At 38.0% G+C, this 20,848-nt stretch overlaps 1 protein-coding gene across 1 annotated transcript in view; it reads right to left on the reverse strand.

Annotated features, from left to right (window-relative positions):
- Window positions 1-20,848, reverse strand: part of UBE3D (ubiquitin protein ligase E3D) — a gene marked incomplete at its 5' end in the record, with an annotated part of 76,852 nt that overhangs the window by 12,923 nt on the left and 43,081 nt on the right. The window contains one exon of the mRNA XM_084202377.1: window positions 18,381-18,519. Coding sequence (XP_084058503.1) covers window positions 18,381-18,519 — 139 coding nt within the window. The remainder of the gene's footprint in view (window positions 1-18,380; window positions 18,520-20,848) is intronic.

The raw sequence follows: 20,848 nt of genomic DNA on the forward strand, positions 1-20,848 counted from the left end.
TGAAAGTTAATTTGCTTTCCAAAAGGAAGGGCTGTACAAAGAACCAGGGGGATCTTAAGACAGAGGTTGACCCATTGATGATCCATAATGTTATCTGCAATGACAGGACTACATTTAATGAAATACAAGAATTCCATGAGCTCCCAGATATAAACCAGACCAATTACTGTGAGTCTGTGAAGTAAAAACTGCTCACAGAAGCTAGGATAAACATCTGATAGCACAGAATCCAGAGCAAAACACTTTCTCAACCAGTCTCTTCATCAGATTCCTATCCCAGCATGTCAGAATAGCAGCCACAGTGGGAAATGCAAGTTAACACTCTCAAGCAGAGGTCAGACTGACCCCACTCACTGGCACAGCAACTTCCACTGCAGGGACAGGACTGACTGTTTGCAACTATGACCTTTTGCATACTGTAGCATCACTGGGAGATTCTGAATCTCAGAACCCTGATACAGTTCTTCTCAATTAACCATGACTATTCAAAAACAGGAATAAACCCCACACTTAAGCATTTAATAATTCAAAGTCAAACATTCATCCCAAGCACAGCCTTTTTTGGAAGATGATATGGCTGCAATGAAAGCACAAACCAAGAAGATGAAGGAAAAAAAATTTATAAGGCATTCATTTTCACCAAATGAAATATCAAAGATTATACATGGACCCCAGCAGCCTTCACTAATGTATTTCACTAGAAAGTATGCATTTCTTTGGTGGAAGGTTAAGCAATAACCAAATGCTCTTGCAAACTTCCTCCCCACTGTGTTGGCACATCTGCACAGTCACTGGATAATGCCAAAGAGGCAGAAGGAAGAGACAAGGTTACATGAACAAGAGGCTGGGGGAGATGGAAAGGCTACCTTAGATTATATAGGTCGCTGCTGAATAGAAAACTACTACTCTCAATATCCCAGCAATGGGAACTGATGTACAGATCATTAAAATGGTCAAAAAAAGGGTATAGGCAATGTCTTGTGAATGAACACTGAATGGACATGTTCTTAAAACATCTGCAAATACACTCTGGAAGCAGTGTGTTCCACGGGCAGCTTTTCACCATATTCAGCTTTACACAGAGAAGTCAAATAAGGAAACAGGATACAGAAGGCAGCTTTCCATATCATCATATCATATTCTGTTACTTCCTGAAGTTATTTTCATGTCTGATTTATCATGGAAAATATAGGTAAATTATTCCATATATCTTCTCTGACCTCCAGGTGACCCTGCCTAGAAGCCCCAGACCTTTGCTCTCCCCAAAGATCTCTGTTGCTCCTGAATTGTGAGGAAGAGTTCACATCCTTAAAGATGTGAAGTGTAACAAAAATTAAGCAAACGCTCAGGAAACCTCAGGCATTTACACACATTTAAACACAACCACCAAACCAATCTCCCAAGAAAACCTTCAGAGAACTGGATTTAGAAAGTAGAGTGCAGGTGCACCTATTGAACAGTGCACCCTCTCCTCTTCCATCACTCCTATTTACCCATTTCATTTCTAATAAGAACATATCAGCTCTGAAACTGAGGGATGTGTATGCATCTACTACCACAGCATATGCTTGCACTGTGACAGAACCAAAATGCTAACTAGACAGAAATTCCTGTGAACATTACCTATCCCCCTTCATAACCATTGTATGGAGCTCATAAACAAACTGTTTCCCTCCTTACTCACTTTCTGCAGCCTCCTTTTTTTGTCCACCTTTGCCATGCTTTGATTGAAATTTGAAATAATTTCCTTGGATCATGCTTTTAATTTTTCAGCCAAGTGCTATGCACAGCTTTTATCTGTAATAGTAACAGATTGTCCAAGGACACACACAATGAGTCATGGAAAGAGTAAGGATTTCCTGGCTCTTAATCCAATGCTCAAACAAGGCCTCTCATGTTTCCAATTTTCAGGAGCCAGCAGGTAGGGAGAAGAGAAGACAAAAGAAAAAAAAGATGGGACGGAGTCTTTCTTAGGTAAGTAAAATAGTCAACCAAACAAACACCTGCACAAGCTCTTCTCAGTTTCAGATAACTGATGTAAGAGTAATCACAGAATCTGCTGAAGAGCTTATATCTGATTTTTAAAAAATGCAATGGATAGAACAGATTAAATATATCAATCAGAAGGAAAAAGACACCAAAAAATTCTTAAAGCAGAAAGAGAAGAACAAGTTTGCTCAATAAGCCTGGAAACAGAAGAGAAAGGAACCTACTTGCTTTCAGGCAAAGGGATTTGGAAGCCTGCTCCCAAATAGGAGTGTAGGTAGCAGAATTAGCATATGCCCACCACAGAACTGTGAAATAATCTGGGGGTTGTGAACATGGAATTAGGTGACATAAACCAGTTCTCACCTGAACACACTCCAGAAACACTGTGTGTTACCCTGTTCTGTTTAACTTAGGAAGTTGATTCCCCCAAGACCAACTATAATTAGCACAAGATGAGGAAGATTCAAGAGACAAATTCAGAGCTGATGTATCAGCATCCCCAAAATAACTAATATCCATCCTAATAATGCCACCTACTCCAAAACTCTACGCAACTGTTTACAAGACCCATTATGTCACAAAAGAACAGGAAAATAATATTTCATTCCCATAAAAGTAGGCCACCCATCACATTCTGAAAAGGGATCCAAGCAAAAAAATAAACAAATTATGATACAAGTTGTACTCATTTATCACTGCAAAGCACAGCTCTTACATGGGCCTTGACAGCACCCTGGATAACTGCTGAAATAAGACCCATTTCAAAAATGAAATAGATGTTAAAACATTGGTGTCAGACAAAGACATTAACTGCACTGTGTATGGGATACATAGGGGCTGCTCGTCTCATTGGGCTGGGATAATGCAGTTATTTAGAGACTACTGTCCAACCAACAGTCACTCCTGACCTAAGCATCACTGCAGAGATCTAGTGCAACATCGAACAGGTGCAGCCAAGCCTACACCTCAGAAACTGAATGGCTTCTTTGGGACCCCAGTTAAACAGCTGACTGCAACAACAGCCATGGACAGCAAAGCACGTCAGCAGAGGGTGAGAACTGAGTGAGCCAGGAGGCAGCTCCTTCCAGATTCTCAGAGACACACAAGCAGTCAGCAGCACAGCATTAGCCTGCACCGTGCCCGGCGCCCTGCTGACAAAACCCACTGAAAGGCTGAGGTTCTCAATGCCCCTTTTGCATCAGTCTTTACTGATCATCAGCCTGCAAGAATCCCAGGCCCCTGAGACCAGTAGGGAAGACTGTAGGAAGACTTATCCTTCATGAAGGAAGACCAGGTAACAAAACATAGTGGACATACATCTGCATCAGGAGAAGTGTTGCTAGCAAGGTGAGGGAGGTCATCCTTCACCCCAGCTCAGCACTGGTAAGGTCACACCTGGACTGGTGGGTCCAGGTCTGGGCTCTCAGTACAATAAAGATATGGACTTAATGAAGTGAGGAAAAGAAGAACAGGCTAAGAAGGGACCATGAGGATGACTGAGATATTGGAGCGTCTTTCATATGAGGAGAGGCTGAGAGCTGGGACTGTTCAGCCTGGACAAGAGAAGGTCCAGGGGGATCATATCAATGTGTAAAACTACCTGATGGGAGGGAGTGAAGATGAGAGAGCCAGACTCTTCCCAGTAGTGCCTGCTGACAGGACAAGAGGCAATAAGCACAAATTAAAGTGCATGAAATTCCTTCTGAACACGTTTTGACTGCAAGAGGGTAGAACACTGGCACAGGCTGAGTCTTCATCCTTGCAGGCATTTAAAACCCAACTGGGTGTGTGTAGTCCTGGGTAACCTGCTCTAGTTGACTGTGCTTTAGCAGGGGGTTGGACTAGATGATATCAAGAGGTCATGTCCAACCTCAATGACTCTGTGTCTCTGAAAATGTATTTCTGTTGCATGCATTTTTTAAGTGAACCAGCTAACTAACAAGGTTTAGTAGTTTTAAGGCATCCTTGAACACAAGTGGTTCAAATGTTTTGCAAAACTTACAAACTGGACTTTGTCTACTCTGCTCTTTTTGGAGGGTTTAGACAGTGTAAATTTCACATTCCCTCTTAATTTTGCTGCCTAAGTTTCTTTTTATAAATCAATCTTCTTTATTCACTTGAAAGATACTTTAGTCAAATATGGACAGAAAATGCTTCTGAATTAAACCTTATCTCGCAGTTTTGGTTTCTTTTCTTCTGCCCTCCTCCTTAGCAACCTCTTTATATTACAGGATAGTATGAATCTGTCCTTCAGCTTATGGCTCCATGTAGTCCATACTATTCTCTTCAAGCTGCTTTTCCTCCCTCCTCTTTTTCTTTGTCTGTTTCCCAGCCACTGAATACTTTCCAGTTTCAGAAGAAAATACCAATTAGCTTTTATTATTATGAGACCTTTTCTTGTACTGATAAAAATTTTATTATGCAAAACAGAGACAGAACAATTTCTTAAACAATGAGATTTTCATGTTCGGTTTTAACTTCTTTTTAGAAAACATTAATGACCTTCAAGAAGAATCAATTTCCCCGATTGTTTCTTCCAATTCTTTTTCTGATTTTTTTAATCCATTTTACCATCAAGGATAAATATATATGAACAAAGTACACACTGGAGTCATATCTTCCTGGAGGCATAATTTTGGATTATTGAAGTATAATTATTACAGCACATTGGTCTGCTCTAAGACTTCTAGAATACTGTTTAAAACATCTTCCTTAGGGCAAGGCCACTAAAAAAATATGCTGTTGAACCATAATTGCCTGCATTATAAAAAAAAAAAAATTAGCATTTCCCAAAGTTCAGTGAATGAAAAATAGCATCAATTAGTAGAAATGTAGAAAGATGATTATCAAGAACATGTTAGAAATGTTCCAAAGGTGAGGATCACAGCATGACCTTAAGGTTTGAAAGAAATAACCTGAAGTTCTTCAAAATTTTACCAGCTTTATAAGATAAACACTAAGAACTGCTAAAGATCAACACCAGGCACTTAACATTTCTGCATGAAAACCTTTAATAAAACTGTACTGAGTTTGTGGAAAAAAATAAAAATGAAAAATTGTTTGCCTCAAATTCTAAAACTATCATTCTCCTAGACTTCTCACACTAAACCCTTGCTACTTGACACGCAACATGAACAGATATTTTTTATTCACTTTGAACATCTGCCGCATCATTTCACTCACTCTGTATCCTGAATTTAAGCATCTTATACAAAATGCTATTGTACTGCATATACAACTAAAAACAACTCTCAAAAGGGATTTTGATCCCCAAAACCCTAAATTTCCTTATTAAGCCAAATTAAATGAGCATGGTTGCTTGCATGTGCAAGGGTTACTTTTATAATGCGACTGATCCTCCCTACCTTTACTGATTTAAAAGAATTAACTGTCCCTTTGCTTGCTTTTTAAAATAGGGCTTGTAGTCTTTAAATCTCATGGATCTTTCCAAAAACCTAATTTTTTTTCACATTACACATTTTTTATGCACAGTCATAGATACATGTCCACTGTGCATTACACAAAGTCCAACTAAAGGAAAAAATGTTTTGCACTTTTCCCTATTTTCTATCTCTGGCTGATCTTCTTTTCCCAGCTATAAAACACAAATAAAGCCTGTTTAAAAGATGGAAAGACTGTAAAACAGAAGGAAAGAAAAGCACAGACCTTGAACACCGGGAGTAAAATTAAATTAGTTAACTGCTAGAAGCATGAAGCATTAATGAAATAGAAATAGAGAATTTTTCCCTTATGAGGAACATTTATTCAGTGTTAATTAAATTCTTTTATTCAAAATCTATACTTACCCAAGTGTAAAAATATTATATCATATCAATAACAGCAGAGTGTAAGCAAGTACTACATTACAAGCATCTTCTCCCCATCTAGTGGAGTGAGGCCTTTAAATCATTTTTACTGATTGAAGTCTTCAAATAAAGGACAAAAAAAAAACACCAACAGAGAACCCTCTGCATGAACCAGCAGCCACAGCTATTAATTCACTTGTCTAACAAATAGCTATCAGAGATTAGCTTCAAGCATTTGCTTGCAAAGTTCACATGCAATAGTGTTAATGAGGAACTTTCAGAGTCTGCAATAATTATTTCTCTACAATATATCCAGCTGGCTGGTTTATTCATTTACAGGCCAGTTCTGCACCACTGAAGCCAAAGAGAGTTTTGATATTAACTTCAAAAGGTTCAGGCCCTTGCCTACAATGTTGAGCTATCACCACAAACGCTTCAGGTGAATTTCTGTAATACCACACAAACTAATTAAAGAAAGCTGCCACCACTAAAGGACCACCACTAGAATTTTTAAGCTTACAAGATGAGGAAAAGGCTCCTAAGCCTTCAGGTGGACACCCCAGATGATGCCTAACTAAAAACCACTCAGTATTTGTTCATTTGAATGAGAACTCTAGGCAATCCAAAGACTTGGCAATTTTTATGGGAATGGTAAAAATACGGACTGACAAGTCACTTCTGCATAAACAGAGTAGCACGTGAGATTAAGATAATATCTTTACATGAAATTCTTCTTCTGTGACTTGCATCTTCTTCAAGATGATTACTTTGTTGAAAAAAAAATAGTATGGGGTTGTTTTGAGAATCATATTGAATATTTAATCATTAATATGCCATATTTAATCAGGCGTTCAGCTGCTTTGTAAATTATCAGAATGTAGGCTGGGAAAGGAGTATAATCCAACAGTGACACTGCACTTCAGCAAGTATTAGTACTTTAACCAGTATCAGTATTGTTGTAAAAGAGTCCCTCGTGACTTCTTCACTGTTTTGTATTAGGAATGCACGCTCTGCCTTTTGCAGGAAAGGCTTACATAAAATGATTAGCTACAAAGTGTCACCAGGGTTTTCTCCAGCTTCTGAGCTACACTTAAAAAATAGGTAAACACTGTCTCACTTCTGACAGCTCATTTTAACTAAGTTACAGGAGAACAATAATTTCCAGGTGGAATCAGACCTCTGCTTCATCTAAATCGAGTATTGTGGATACAACCTTGCTGAATGCTAGAGTCCTCAGAAGATGATATAATTACCTGGCAAATGGGAGATTGGTCTCTCCCCAAACTCCTCACACGGGAGTGGCCTAAAAAAGGTAGAATAAGACTCAGTAGGTCTTTTAAAATTAATCTTAGCATTGAACCATATAGCTCAAACACGTAAAAGCTTACAGAATACAGTAAGTTTTACAGACATTGTTTAGTCACATTATAGATCCTACCTTAAAATAGGAAAAGCAGTCACTTAGTGGAATATATCCTCAGGACAATCATGCAGAATAGAGACTTCTGATTAATTTGACTAGTCATATGCTACTGCTGCGCAAAAATACAGCTGAAAATGCATTTCCTTTCTGTGCAAGCAGAGAAGGCAAACTGAAATATGAAGGTTTCTGTCTGTTCAGTGGACTTTTTTTTTTTTAAGTTTAAGAAGTACAATTGATTCTACTTTGCTAAAAAGAAGGCTATAAAGCCCGGTTGTTGCCCCCTCCCATACCTGAAAAGAGGAAAATACAATTAGATAATAGTAAGCATTAAAAGTTAGTATCTAAACAGGGAAAAGGTGCAAGACTTACATAGCTGTCTGCTCATAAATAGCATGGAAACAAATCAAATTTGTATCTAATAAAAATGAGAAAGTAACATGGAAACTCACGAGCACGTAAAACTCAAAGTAGTTAAGAAATTGGGAAACGAGACAGTCCTAGAATTTAACTTCTGTAAATCTAGCAAGTGATGAATGAAATACATTGTATGAAAACATGAAATAAAAAGTCAGCAGCAAGCTCTTTGATGAGTTAAATCAGAGAGAAATAAAGAAATAAAGAAGTAAATGTTAGCTAGTCACCCCCCACTACACAATAATAGCCTTTTTTTAATTTGGTGGGATATATGAAGATAAAAAACATGTCAAAGACTGGAGCATCAACAGCAAGAAAACCTTTTATTTAGAGCTGAATTATGCAGTTATTGATAAGAAGCAGAACAAGGGTCAGCAGTACCAGTCACAGGAAGTGAGAACATCTGAACAGTAAAGTGTTCAGTCATTTCAGGATAATATTTAGAAATACCAAGCATTCTGGAAAAAGTTGGAAGTGGACTGAGTAGCCAAAATAGTCAGTACGATTAAAATAACATCTTTACTTGTACAAATTTTCAGGCGAGATTATTTTCCATGCAAGGTGCTTAATACTTTTTTTTTTCCTTCTATTTTTCATATATAAAACTCAAGCTCACTAAAAGCAACAGAAGAAATAGAGCTCCCTGATCTGGTTTCATTTATCTACAGTGCCATAGCTCACAAAAATAATGGAGACTGGGAACTGGTGTTTTAAAATAGTCCCTTTCTCTATATACCATGCTTTTATAGTTTACACTAGCTATATAGGAATAATTTTTTTCTTTCTTTCCATAAGGCAGAATCACTTCCTATTTTACTTGTCAAGCTTCTGGGAGACAGATGAAGAAACTTTAACCAAAATGCCTGGCAAAAGTCCAAACAGCAATCACATTCTGCCCACCCAACACTCCCTGTGATCTCACTCTGCTACGGCATCTTCAGATTTCTGCAAGTTTTTCTACATATTGCTAAATGGTTGCCACGTTTCACCTCAAGGCATGACAGCTTTCTACTGGATGCTAAACAGTCTTCTTATTTCAGTAGGTTGTGTTAATGCTTATACACCCTTTTGCCCTTCTCGTTCTTCCCACGGGAATATTCCAAATCTTATTTTAGGAGCTCTATAAAATGCATTGGCTGAGATACCTCCACACACTCCCATGCGTAAACCAGCTTCCTTTATATCAAAAGCAGTGGAGCTATTACAAAGAAATATTCACATAACTGATCTTTTCTATAGATCAAAGCAGCAAACAACTTAGAGAAGGAAATAATTTTGTCCCTTTTTTTGGCCAGTCACAACTGTGTTGGTGTATGCCAATGAGAACATCACCAGCCTAGTACAAGGGTAGTTGGTCTATCTCATGTCTTACACTTCCCTTCAGGTTTTTCCCTACACCTGGATGGACAGTGTCCTGTTCCCCCATGACATGCCCATTCTAGCTTTCCTCAAATCCAAATAGAGTTTTCTTCTTTAAGAAGAAGCTTTCAAGCAGGACCATTTGTCATCAGCCACCACCCCCGGCACAGACCTATGATTTAAGCACAAAGATTTAGAGCACACTACTCTCTACTGACATTGCAACAGAATGATGGACTTCTGCTTCTGAGGGAACGCAAATTGTATGTTTCTCACTGGAGGCATTACTGACTTCTTCACCAAAAGATCCATTTCAGACTCATTTTCAACTGACAATAAAAAGAGGAGAACTTAACAGCCCTCTTCCTTTTTGTCCACCATGTACTTTATCATAGTCAAGTCATCGATTCAATTATTATGCTCTGGGTTTACAGCCTTCTGTTTATTTGTCCATTTGTCTCCTTGAAGACATTATTACTGTTTCCAACTCTTCAATGTGTAACACTCCGGAGCTGCTCTAAGTGCCTTGGCAAGCTGACCTGCGTGTTAATAAAATGCTAGAATTTATTGACAACCTCCCTCAGGATTCCTCAAAATCTTGTAATTTGTGATAACATCATATCTACTCCAGCCTATAGCTGAAATCTAAGAGAATTGTATCCATCTGTTTTTAAAGCACTTTTAAGCCTACTAAGAATCATCCTTACAAATCTTTTATTATGCAGAGCTTTCTGGACTCCTCAAGTAGCTTCAAAGCTTCCATCCAGACTCTTAATGGAAACAAACTGTTGTAGCTTTCCATTACAACACACATTCACAAAACACACAGCATAACAACATGAACTTCTAAGGAAAATCTCCATTATAGAATCATTGTTATCCAATGACTCAGTATTATTTTTAAAGCAAAAGAGCACTTTGTAGCTGATAATGTGATTTCTGTGCATTTTTAGCTACAATATTGACACTTGCACCTCACATAAATCAAGCTATTGCAATCTGGGTAGAGCTAAGATTGTCTCAGAGATGCCAAGGTTTTGGAGGGAAGCAGTCCTATACAAACCACACTGAACATGTATTGCAGTATTTGGTTGTGCACAGGTCTAAATATATCTTTTCAGCAGAGCTTGTTTCTCAGTCACTAACAGCCTCAATTAATAAATAGGAATGGATGTTCTAGTAGTATATCAGACCTCCCATAAGACTTCTTTATGTATATATTCAGGTACATAAAACACGAATATTTGTCTTTTCCACAGTGTGGTGCCTATTGATAAAGACAAACTCTCAGTTTCTGCTTAACAGTGCATTACCTACACAACTACTCGATCATTAGGACATAGCAACTGCACTTTTAGATTTCAGACTTACTTGGAAAAATCAGAAAGTTCACAATAGATGAAAACTGGAAAAATTAGTTCTGTCTTCACCCCTTTCAAACAGTTTATTCACAGACTACACCAGACCATCTAAACAGGATCCCTGCAATTAATTGTACATTCTCATCTAAAGGGTAAATGACTGTACTGGTTTTGCACAGCAAGGTTTTGGTAGCAGGAGGATGCAGGGGTGGCCTCTGTGAGAAGTTGCCGGAACTTCCCTCCTGTCTGACACAGCCAATGCCAGCTGGCTCCAGGATGGACCCAGAGCTGGTCAAGGCCGAGCCCATCAGTGGTGGTGGTTGTGCCTCTGGGATGACAGGCTTAAGAAGGGGGAAAAGACCCTGCTCAACAATCAGGGAGAGGGGAGCGAGCCTATGTGGAAGGAACAGCTCTGCAGACACCAAGGTCAGTGAAGAAGGAGGAGAGGAGATGTTCCAGGTACTAAAGCAGAGGTTCCCCTGCAGAGGAACCTGTGCCACAGCAGGTAGATGCTAGAAGGATGCAGTGACCCTGCTGAAAGCCTGTGCTGGAGCAGGCTCCTGGATGGACTTGTGGATAGAGGAGTCCACACTGGATCAGGTTTGCTGGCAGGGCTTGTCACCTCATGTAAGGGATCCACAGTGGAGCAGGGGAAATGTGTGAGAGTCCTCTGCCTGAGAAGGAAGGAACAGCAGAGACAATGTGTGATGAACTCACCATGGCCCTCATTCTCCCTATCCTTGCACTGCTAGGAGGAGCTGTCCAAGAATTGAGAATACATTCAATCTGAAAGGGGAGGATTGGGGTAAATATTTTCAAGATTTTGTTTTACTTCTTATTATCCTACTCTGATTTGATTGTTAGCAAATTCAATTAATTTCCCCAAGTCAAATCTGTTTTGCCCATGACAGTAGCTGGTGAGGGATTTCCTCCTATCCTTTCATTGACCCAGGTGCTGTTCATTGCAATTTCCTGTCCAGCTAAGGAGGGGAGTGATAAAGCACCTCTGGTGGGCAACCAGTGTCAAACCCCCACAATGACATATCTGAGCATCTTGTCTAGGAGAACTGCTTTGAATTGTATTACTACATGCTTATGCAACAGGTAGTTTTTGCTATATTCTAGGCAAAGGGAATTGCACAGAAATGTTCTTTCAGAAGATCTTCTTTGTCAAGCAGCAGGAAACCATACTTCCTGAGGAGGCACTTGCCTGCATGCTACATGTTCACTGCTTCTTACTTGGAGCACATGGTTTTTTTGTAATTTAATCTACTTCTGTTTATGATAAGTGCAGGTTCACTCTCTCTGATTTCCTCTTTACTGGAGAACTGCCTTGGAAGAAAAGAACCATCTACCCTTTCCGAGAAACTGATGACAAATTTTGAATCTTGGTTTAGGGCCACTGCTGTCAAGGTTCTGATTTTCCACCACTGAGCACTGAAACAATCACAAAATACTGTGCTTCCACAAGCAAGATGGGCTTGCATTTTTCCTATTCATAGCTTCAGTTTAGGTTTGCACATGATTGATTTCATTCTGTTTCAGGCCAATATAAATGGGCAGCTCCTTCCCATTAGAGGAAATGTAGCCATGCCACATATTAGATAAGGGAAATAATACCTTCCCATTAGCATGTCCAAAGCAGCTACAGATATCACAATACCATAGCCTAGAAATGTGAGCCTGTGCTGCAGATATGGATGAGTCATATAGGGATACATAAGGACATATGGAGATTGTTCAATAAGGTCCTGCATATACAGAACTGAACAGTTCTCAGCCAGGAGACACTATGCTTTAATAAAGTGTATGCAGAATCAGTATGAAACATTTTTGGTACAGTTTCAACAAGAATGTAAAAATACTAATTATAGTTCAACTAAAAAATTGTTCCCTTTGAGACTGAGGTTAGCAACAAAAGAAAGGTATATTCTCAACACATACACCTGAATGCTTCAGAGATACTTTTAAAAGATAGCTTACAGTTTAAAAGATAGCTTACAGTGAACACCAAGTCAGATAACCTGAGTGACATATTATAAATCAATTTAATATGGAACAATTAAGCAGCAGACAAAATAATAATTTCTTAAATGAACACAGAAATCTCTATAATTCTGCAAAGAAGTATTCAAATTTGTTATTGAAACACAAACTCTCTTAATATAACTTGCTCTTGGCAGCATTTGTTCATAATTTTATATTTTAATTTGTTCATACAGTTTTATAATTTTTTCCTAATTATTCTGCAATGTTTAAATAGATTTATTATGGCTCTTATTAAATGCAAAAAACATGAAAAAATTCCTAAATATAAACATGATAAGTTCTTTTATTTAAAAGCCACTGAAATATTTGTATGCATGTTTTACAAAACTACGTCTGCTTTTGTATATAAGGTTTGGGTACTTCTTTCCTGTTTAAAATAAATAATTTGAAATTAAACTTTAAAACTTACACATCATAATCAGAAATAAAACAGAAAAAAATCCATTCTGTGTCATCCCGGAAACCTATCTGAGTTAGTCAAAACTACAAAAACCATATAGCAGGCACTTTTATAATAAGCTTCAAAAATCAAAACATCATTATTTTGGGTAAAGTCTGAGTAGCCAAAAGAGGCTGACACTATATACTCTGGGTTTGTTCACTGTAGTTTACATTATGTAGAACCAGTCCGCTAAGGAAAACAAACATGACTGTATTTAAACAGATTACAATGTATTTGCAGTGGTTGCTTCATAATATTGTCAATGTTAATGCAAAAATTTCAGAGACATAGGCCAGTTGCAAGCTTGAGAGAAATATTTTTTAAAAATTTGTACTGTGTCTAGGAACTCATCATTTGTCTGTGAAATACTATAGAATATACATATTCAGACCTCTAGTTCATTTTGTGGGAGATCTTCACTAGGCAAGTAATAGCCTGTAATTTAAAAATATGTTTAAAGGGATAATAAGCCATTTTACTGCATCAATTCACTTATTTACTTTTCCTTTCTGGCATAGTTTAATAAAAGACGCAATATTTTGAAAGCCATTTCTTCACTCCTAATATTTTCTTTTATTGTATTTTTATCCTTCTTTGCTGCTGTTTGACAGCACTCCAAAGGAGGGGAACACAGCTTAAAAGAATACGTGCATTTTCTCTAGCTCCAAATGCCCAGAACAAATGGAAAAGCTGAACAGATTTCTGTAAATTTTACTCAGCTGTTAGCTTCAAAAAGGATTGTCAAAAGACAGAGATGCATCTGTTATCTTCAGCTAACTTCTTGCAATAAATGATTTTGAAATTGCTTTTCATATATATAGTGACACATAAAACATAAAAGCATTGATACTAAAAACCACCAAATATCAAGGGACACTTTAGTTTGGACCAAGCATAGACCTGGGAGACAGCAGTAATTTTATATTTTGTTCTCCATGACCCTTTTGATACTCATATGCTAGAGCTACTAAACTATAATGAATACTGTATTTATTCATTCTTATATTTTCTGAGCAACTGATATTCTGTAATTCTAAACCATCTTGCCTTTAGCACTGTATTAAGAGACTAAATGACAGAGAATTGACAGTCTGTTCAATAAGAAATCTTGGGTTTTCCTCCTTTTTGAAAACAAAATAACTACAAATGAGTTTTTCCTTCAGAAACACCACTAGGGATTCTTACTGCAATAGTAGAATAAACAGTTTTTTGGTTTTTCTTAAACAGTGGCTTCACTTCTCTTAACCAAAGCAGACAGTATGCGGAAAGCTACCAGGGGCACTGGATACAGCTCCAAAAACTATCAAGAGCTATTTGAAACAAAATTTTGAAACAGCTCAGCAGTTCTTAATCACAATCTTCCTTCAATTTCACACAACTGTAAAAGTAAAACTAAAACCATGATCTGTTTAACTCTGAAAACTGTTGTTTACATTCTGTGACCTTATGAATAGTGCCTTGATAGGGCAAGTAAAATATCTGGTTTCCCACAACAACAGCAGTAAGAGAAAATGCGCTCAACAGCCCCATGTGTCATCATAAGAATTCAATATCCAAGACATTTTCACTGTGCTTGAATTCAGAGAAAGACGAGATAAGGTTAGAAAAACACAGCAGAGATTACTTGTCACTTTAAAGCATCTCCCTGTGTTAACTGTTCTGTGCTGTAGGCTCTGAAATACCAACACAGCCTCTGAGACTGTGCTGAGAATCAGCAGCCCAGCAGCACTGTGATAAAGTACATGATAACTCAAGTGGGTGCTAGCTACAAGTGTTTGCAAGTATTAAGAATAATACACAAAGTAAAGCCCAACCATTCCCAAAGCAAAGGGCTGACAGCTCAGGTGGGTGGACAGCCATATAGATGGAGTGTGTAATGAGGTAACACAGCCCTCCGTGCAGCGTAATGGAGCTGAAGAGAAAGCGGCAAAACAACGCTCAGAGCAAAAGCAAACGAAAAAAATTAATCTTTTCTAGTAGCAAACTCCTCTCTCCCTTCTTACTGCTTTTCTCATTGCTCCAGGGTAAGTATCAAGGGCCTCAGTCAATCCTATTACCTTAATCTGAGACATCCTTAGTATGGGTGAGGGATTACAAGCCTGGGAAGGTACAAGTCAGGGCTAAAAAACTGTGTTCTCCAGTAAACCCAGGAGCTGCCAGCAACCAGCAACCAGAAACAGAGTCCTTCAGAGTTTACAGGCTCAAGCTTCCTAAGATTTAACTTTCTACAGTCCACCAAAAAAAGGTCACTGCAATGGTTCAGGTAAAATGAGATGAGCCAAAGACAACCTAGGCTCAACAGCCTGGGAAACTTATAAGCTGGCTGTAGTGAGCACCTTAAACTCAGCAGAGCTACGCAGCACAGTGTGCTGCTGCTCTTCTCCTCCAGGCTCCTCTAGCAACATAAATCACACTGAAAGATCTTTACGGGGTCAAAACCAAATTGAAAAGTGATTTCAAATATTATGTTACTAAGCAGTAGCACACCAATGGAAAATAAAATGTAATTTATGTCTCAGCACTGATACAGTCTGCTAAGCTAGTCCCAGAGAGTACTTCCAGAGCACAAGGCAGAACAGAGTTTATTACAGATTATTAGCAACTAAGCAGATTTCCTTTGTGTGTTTTTTACAGCCTAAGCATCACCCAATGCAGATGCATACCAACTAAAATTTTGGCTTGTCAACATTGCAGCACTGTAATATAATTGGGAGAGAGGGTAAATACATTCTCAAAAAACATGGGTGTCAATGAGATAATTTTTGGTTATCTAATTTTAAAAAATTGGATTTTAAAAGCCACACTGACAGGGTATCAGGAGTTGAACTATAACTTTAGGATCATCAAATTAGAGCTGCCTGTTAGATACATTTCCAAATACTGTATGAAAACATAAAGAAAAGCACCAGTAGAAAGCAGTGGTCCATTTAACTCCTCACCACATGTCCAACTGTGGAAACACATATAAATGAAAGGAGAAAACTCTGGTACTTTCTGGGGTTGTTTTTTCCTTCTAATTCCTCCAGCATTCAATTGCAAGACCCTGGCCCCTGCTGAACAAGACAGCCACTGTTCCACTGTGTAGATAATAGGGAACTCTGCAATTATTTCCAGTTCAAATACAAGTTTCATTGTAATACAGAATTAAAATGTTTTAAATTTTTCTAGACAACTGTCAGATTAAGGTCTACCACAAAATAAAGCTAAACTAGTTTTGTCATTTTGCCATTACTCCATTAAGATACATGAAATATCAGTTTTCAATTAATGCCCTTTTATAATTCCCTTTTTGGCTCACAATCTTCACTATTTTGGATGCAGCATGATCTTATGCCCAGGCAACAGCACAATTTAGTATCATTATTCAGGCTCTCTTCAGACCTTGCCAGCTTTTTCCAAGAGAAATACAGAAAAACTAGGATCTGTAATTCTAGTATTCGCTGAACATGAAAAAGCAAGCCAGAAAAAAATCTCCAAAATTATAAAGCTGGCAGACCATTATAAAGCATCAGGGAAAAGCCTGGGCAAACTTTGTTTCTGCTTCATGGATTCACTAACTGAGATCCAAACAAGGTTTATAAAGATAAAAATAAATAAAACAATATTTTACTGGACAGTGTTCACCCTCTAGGGCAAACTCTTGGTGATATTGACTGTCTGCCAAGGAGAGTGACAGTTGGAGTCACAGAATTTTATCAAAAAAAGCCATTTTCCTTCCCTCCCACTTGGCAAAATAGAACATTATCTTAGCAGAGCAGGTTTCTAACTTGGGCTTTTCAAAAACTACAAAGTGTGTTGCTGTGAAAGACAGGACATTGTCACATTGCCAACTTTGACACACAGGCAGGAAAACCACAATCTGTGCAGGCCAGTGCTCAGTAAATGAGCTTAGCACAGTACTGTTTGCTTTCCTCTGCTCCACACAAATCTGGGGTTCAAAGGCCACGGTCAGAGGGTCTCCAGGGCATGCATGGGGATGTTCCACCCCATGGCTGACATAACCCTATGCTTCCAGGATCTGTGCCATGTGCAATGGTTTCTTTACAGAGGTAGCCTCACAAAGCTAAAATTACCCAGGAGCAATTGAGCACAATCATTCAGTCAGCCAAGGAAAAAAAGAGACGTCTGATGTTTTGTGTACTCTGAGGTAAAAACACCAGCTGACAGACATCTATCACTTCCTGTCTCTACCCCATACACAAATCAAAGGGAATCCCAAATACACAACATGGGACTGAGTATGCACAGAAACAATCCAGGACATACAGCCTCGGCATACAGGAAGAGACTCCTATTAACCGTTCATGGGTAAAGCAGGGAAGACTTTACCACAGATTACTGGCAATGTAAGAGACAAGGAATACATCCTCTTGGATTACACAACCAAAATGTTCACTTCTTAATAGGAAACATGGACTACTGAACTGCATGGATTACTACTGCTGGCCAATGCTTGAAATTTATAATTATTGCAATCTATTGGCATCCAGGAGATTCTTCAATTTTATGGCCTCTGAATATACAACTCAGTAACAATTCTGACCTTGGGTATTAAAATTGAAGCAATCAGTGGCTGCTGCTGTACCCAAGTGATCACCATGTACAGATTGCCTGTTTCCAAGCAAACCAGATGCGAAGTGAGAAACAATGCAGGTACCTCCTAAAACAGGAGTTTTAGGTACCTGCTGCCTAAAACTCCTAAAACAGGACTTTTTGGCAACTGTACATCAGTATAACTCTCTTAAAGCCAATGACTTGATTTTGTTTTACAACCATTTTTTTTTGCTTCAAAATCTACAAAAAGACTACTTTTCAGTAAACATAACTCAGGACTACTTAGAGGTGCCTTTAGTACAAGCAGGAAATACAGAGGAATAGAGGCTACTTGATATCATGTTACAAACTGTTAATAACATTCTGTCCCACTAAGATGATGATTCTTTCATAGCTGCCAGAACAAACACAGATTCAGTACATTTCCTGCTCTACAGCTGGTTTCTTTAGATTTGCATCCATACTCAACCTACAGACTATGTAACTACAGAAATATCATAAAAAAGCTGAGTTGCTATGTCATATCATCATGAATTCAGTTGTCTCTATTGCCTTTATAAAAATCATACTCTCCAACCACATTACAAAAGAAATAAAAATCACAATTTAACATGCCTGCAACAATGTTTCCTTTGGAAAAATTTTATGATTGCTGAGAACTTCCAGAGTAACACATAGAAGAATGTTTTCACCACTGGAAATCTTTATTTTTTTGCTAAGGATTTTTTTTTTAAGCCCACAAGATTTTTTTATAATTATTCTAGCAATTGTAGCCTAAGTTTGATGAAATTTCTTTAAATTTCATCACTTTAAACTGTAATGAACTAATTAAAAATCCAATAGCATTTTCCACCTTGGTCTACATTTTTATATAAAGTCATGCAACTACAGAAGACAAACCCTCTGAAAGGGTTTATGGCCCTCAGGGATCTCTCTTTTTCCAAAAGTAACACCTTTATACTGAAATAGAAGCTGTTCCTTACCTGAAAAGAGTTCATGCATCGAAGTGAAGGTGGCAGAGATGTGGTACTCAGACCCAGTATCAACAATAATTCCAAACATGTTTCTGTTGGAAACTTCAAAGGATGAACTCCCATATCATCTTCCCATGCATCAGCAAGCCTATAGAGTTAAAAAAGCTTCATTATTTTCTTAAAATACATCTAAACCTAAGTTTCAATTAAGTATTAAAATGTGTCATATCACTGTGATAAAAAATTCCCTTCATGTTTTCCCTGTAAAAGTCAAAGAGCAGTGTGGTTTACCAGAAAAACACAGTGTATTTAGATAAAGTGCCTTACCCATACCACCAGTATCTTTCAAAAATATACATAATGTGAAAGGAAAACTTAGCATATTTTAGAAAAATTCACTCGTGTTTCTAATTCAAATTTCATTACTTCTGAACAAAATTTCATTTGTACTTGCAATTTCCCATTATACAATGACTTTACACATAGAGTATTCTTTGCAGTACATAATGCCTCCAATTTTTATTTTGTTTCTAGGAAGAAAGGTTCCATTCAATTCTGAAAAGACAGGAGGTCAGGCATGATTTTCAAAACTGATGTTCATTATGCTCACTGGGAACTTACTAACAGTCTGTACAAAGCAAAAACCAATCCCAGTTCACCTTATACAGATTTTTTATTTGGATGTAGTAAAAGAGTTAAGATTTCTAGAGTTACTCATAAAAACAACATTTCAGAAGCATATTTCTGTAAACTGTTCCCACTATCACATGCTAAAGAACAAGATTAGTTCAACAAGATTTACTCAAAACACAAGATCATTCTGCTTCCTATAGTTCAGGCTTATTTCTTCCATAATACACAAACTGACAGACTGATCAGTGATCCAGTTACTTTAATAACTTTGGGTAGGTAATATCAGATACTCCTGGGTAAGATGAATGCCATTTATTCTCAGCAGACCTGAGTGCATTGCTTTGGAAGACAATGCTTGCTACCCTTCCCTTTCCAAGACTTCAAAATTTCAATAAATAATCTTAGCATCAACTTTCACTTTTAAATTCCTCCAGCTCTTCTGACTGAACCACTGCCTGTGAACATAACAGCTTATTTTAATGTACTTTCTAGAAATAGCTGCATTTTTTAAGACACTTGGGGCCCCAGCATTCAGCTTGGTGAAACAGAGCAAATACTCACTTCACAATATCTGTGTCACCCTGGATGGTTCTCATTCTCTCAGGCCTCCCAAACCCAATGATTCACTGTAAAGTCTTGCTTCTTACACATAGGTTTGCAGATACACTTTTTATACACAGCACCTTCTTAGTTCTTCTAGAAGATGTCCTACTTAGCATAATTTACACATCTTTCTTCAAAGAGTGGGTGTACTTTCACTTTCTTACCTCCATTTGTCTGAAATTGGCCACTTGAATTTCAACTATTTTCTTTTGCCTTTTTGAATATTTACATTTTTTCTCTTTCCTAATTTATCTATGTGTATATAAGAATCCAACTCTGCTTTGATAGAAGCAAGACCTATAATGCACAGAATGCCAGAGGGGCTTTCATCTCCCTAAAATAAGTGTTTTTTCTCTTTTTTTTTTTTTTGTCCCTGCAATAAAAGACAAAGAGAATCATATCACATCTAGATTAATTTCTTTTCTCAAACCTCACCAGAATGAGTCATCTTGACAAAAAAAGATATAAGTTTTACATGGTAAGGAGAAGAAGGAAGGCAGCCCCTGGCTCTTCTAATGGCAGTGCATCACTTAAGATTTCCAACATATCTGAGACCATACCAAAGGGCAGAGACCAAAACCTCCCACACATTAACAACCTTTATAATATGTACTATCTCACTGGGCATTTATACTGTGACACACGGACCTGCAAAAGTTGTTAAAGCTACTACAAAAAGCCCCAACTGACCACTAGGACAGGAAGGTGAGATGTATAGAAGAGATTCTGAAGTAGTCTCATTATTGGAAGGTACAAACCTCCAGTTAAGTCACAAATACTATGTCAGTGTTGAATGGAAACATGATTCTTTTATAAGACTACAGACTACCCAAGTGACCAAGGCCAGAAAAGGCAGTCCTGACTGGTTCAGAGTTCCAGGCTGGATGGGGACTTGAGCAACCTGGTCTACTGAAAGGTATCCCTACCCACAGCAGGAGAATAGCAACTAGATGATCCTTAAGGTCCTTTCCAAGCCAAACCATTCTGTGATTCTATAAATATTCCAGGAGGAACACTTAGAGCTAGATGATGAGCCCTAAAGAATCAGTAACCAAGGAGTCTTGTTAACTGCAATCCAGAATGGAGTTTTACATTTCCTTATCCCTTGGGAATTTCATTTCCCCACATAATTAGAAAGTTACCTTTATATGCTCCTTACGCATTCTTTTCTCTACATTTTTTACAACCTGGTGGTGCAGGAAAATTTAGGTGAAGGTAGCAAAATAGGGGCTCTCTTTTTC

The sequence above is a fragment of the Fringilla coelebs genome (assembly GCF_963513975.1).
Source record: "Fringilla coelebs genome assembly, chromosome: 3".
Lineage (NCBI taxonomy): Eukaryota > Metazoa > Chordata > Aves > Passeriformes > Fringillidae > Fringilla > Fringilla coelebs.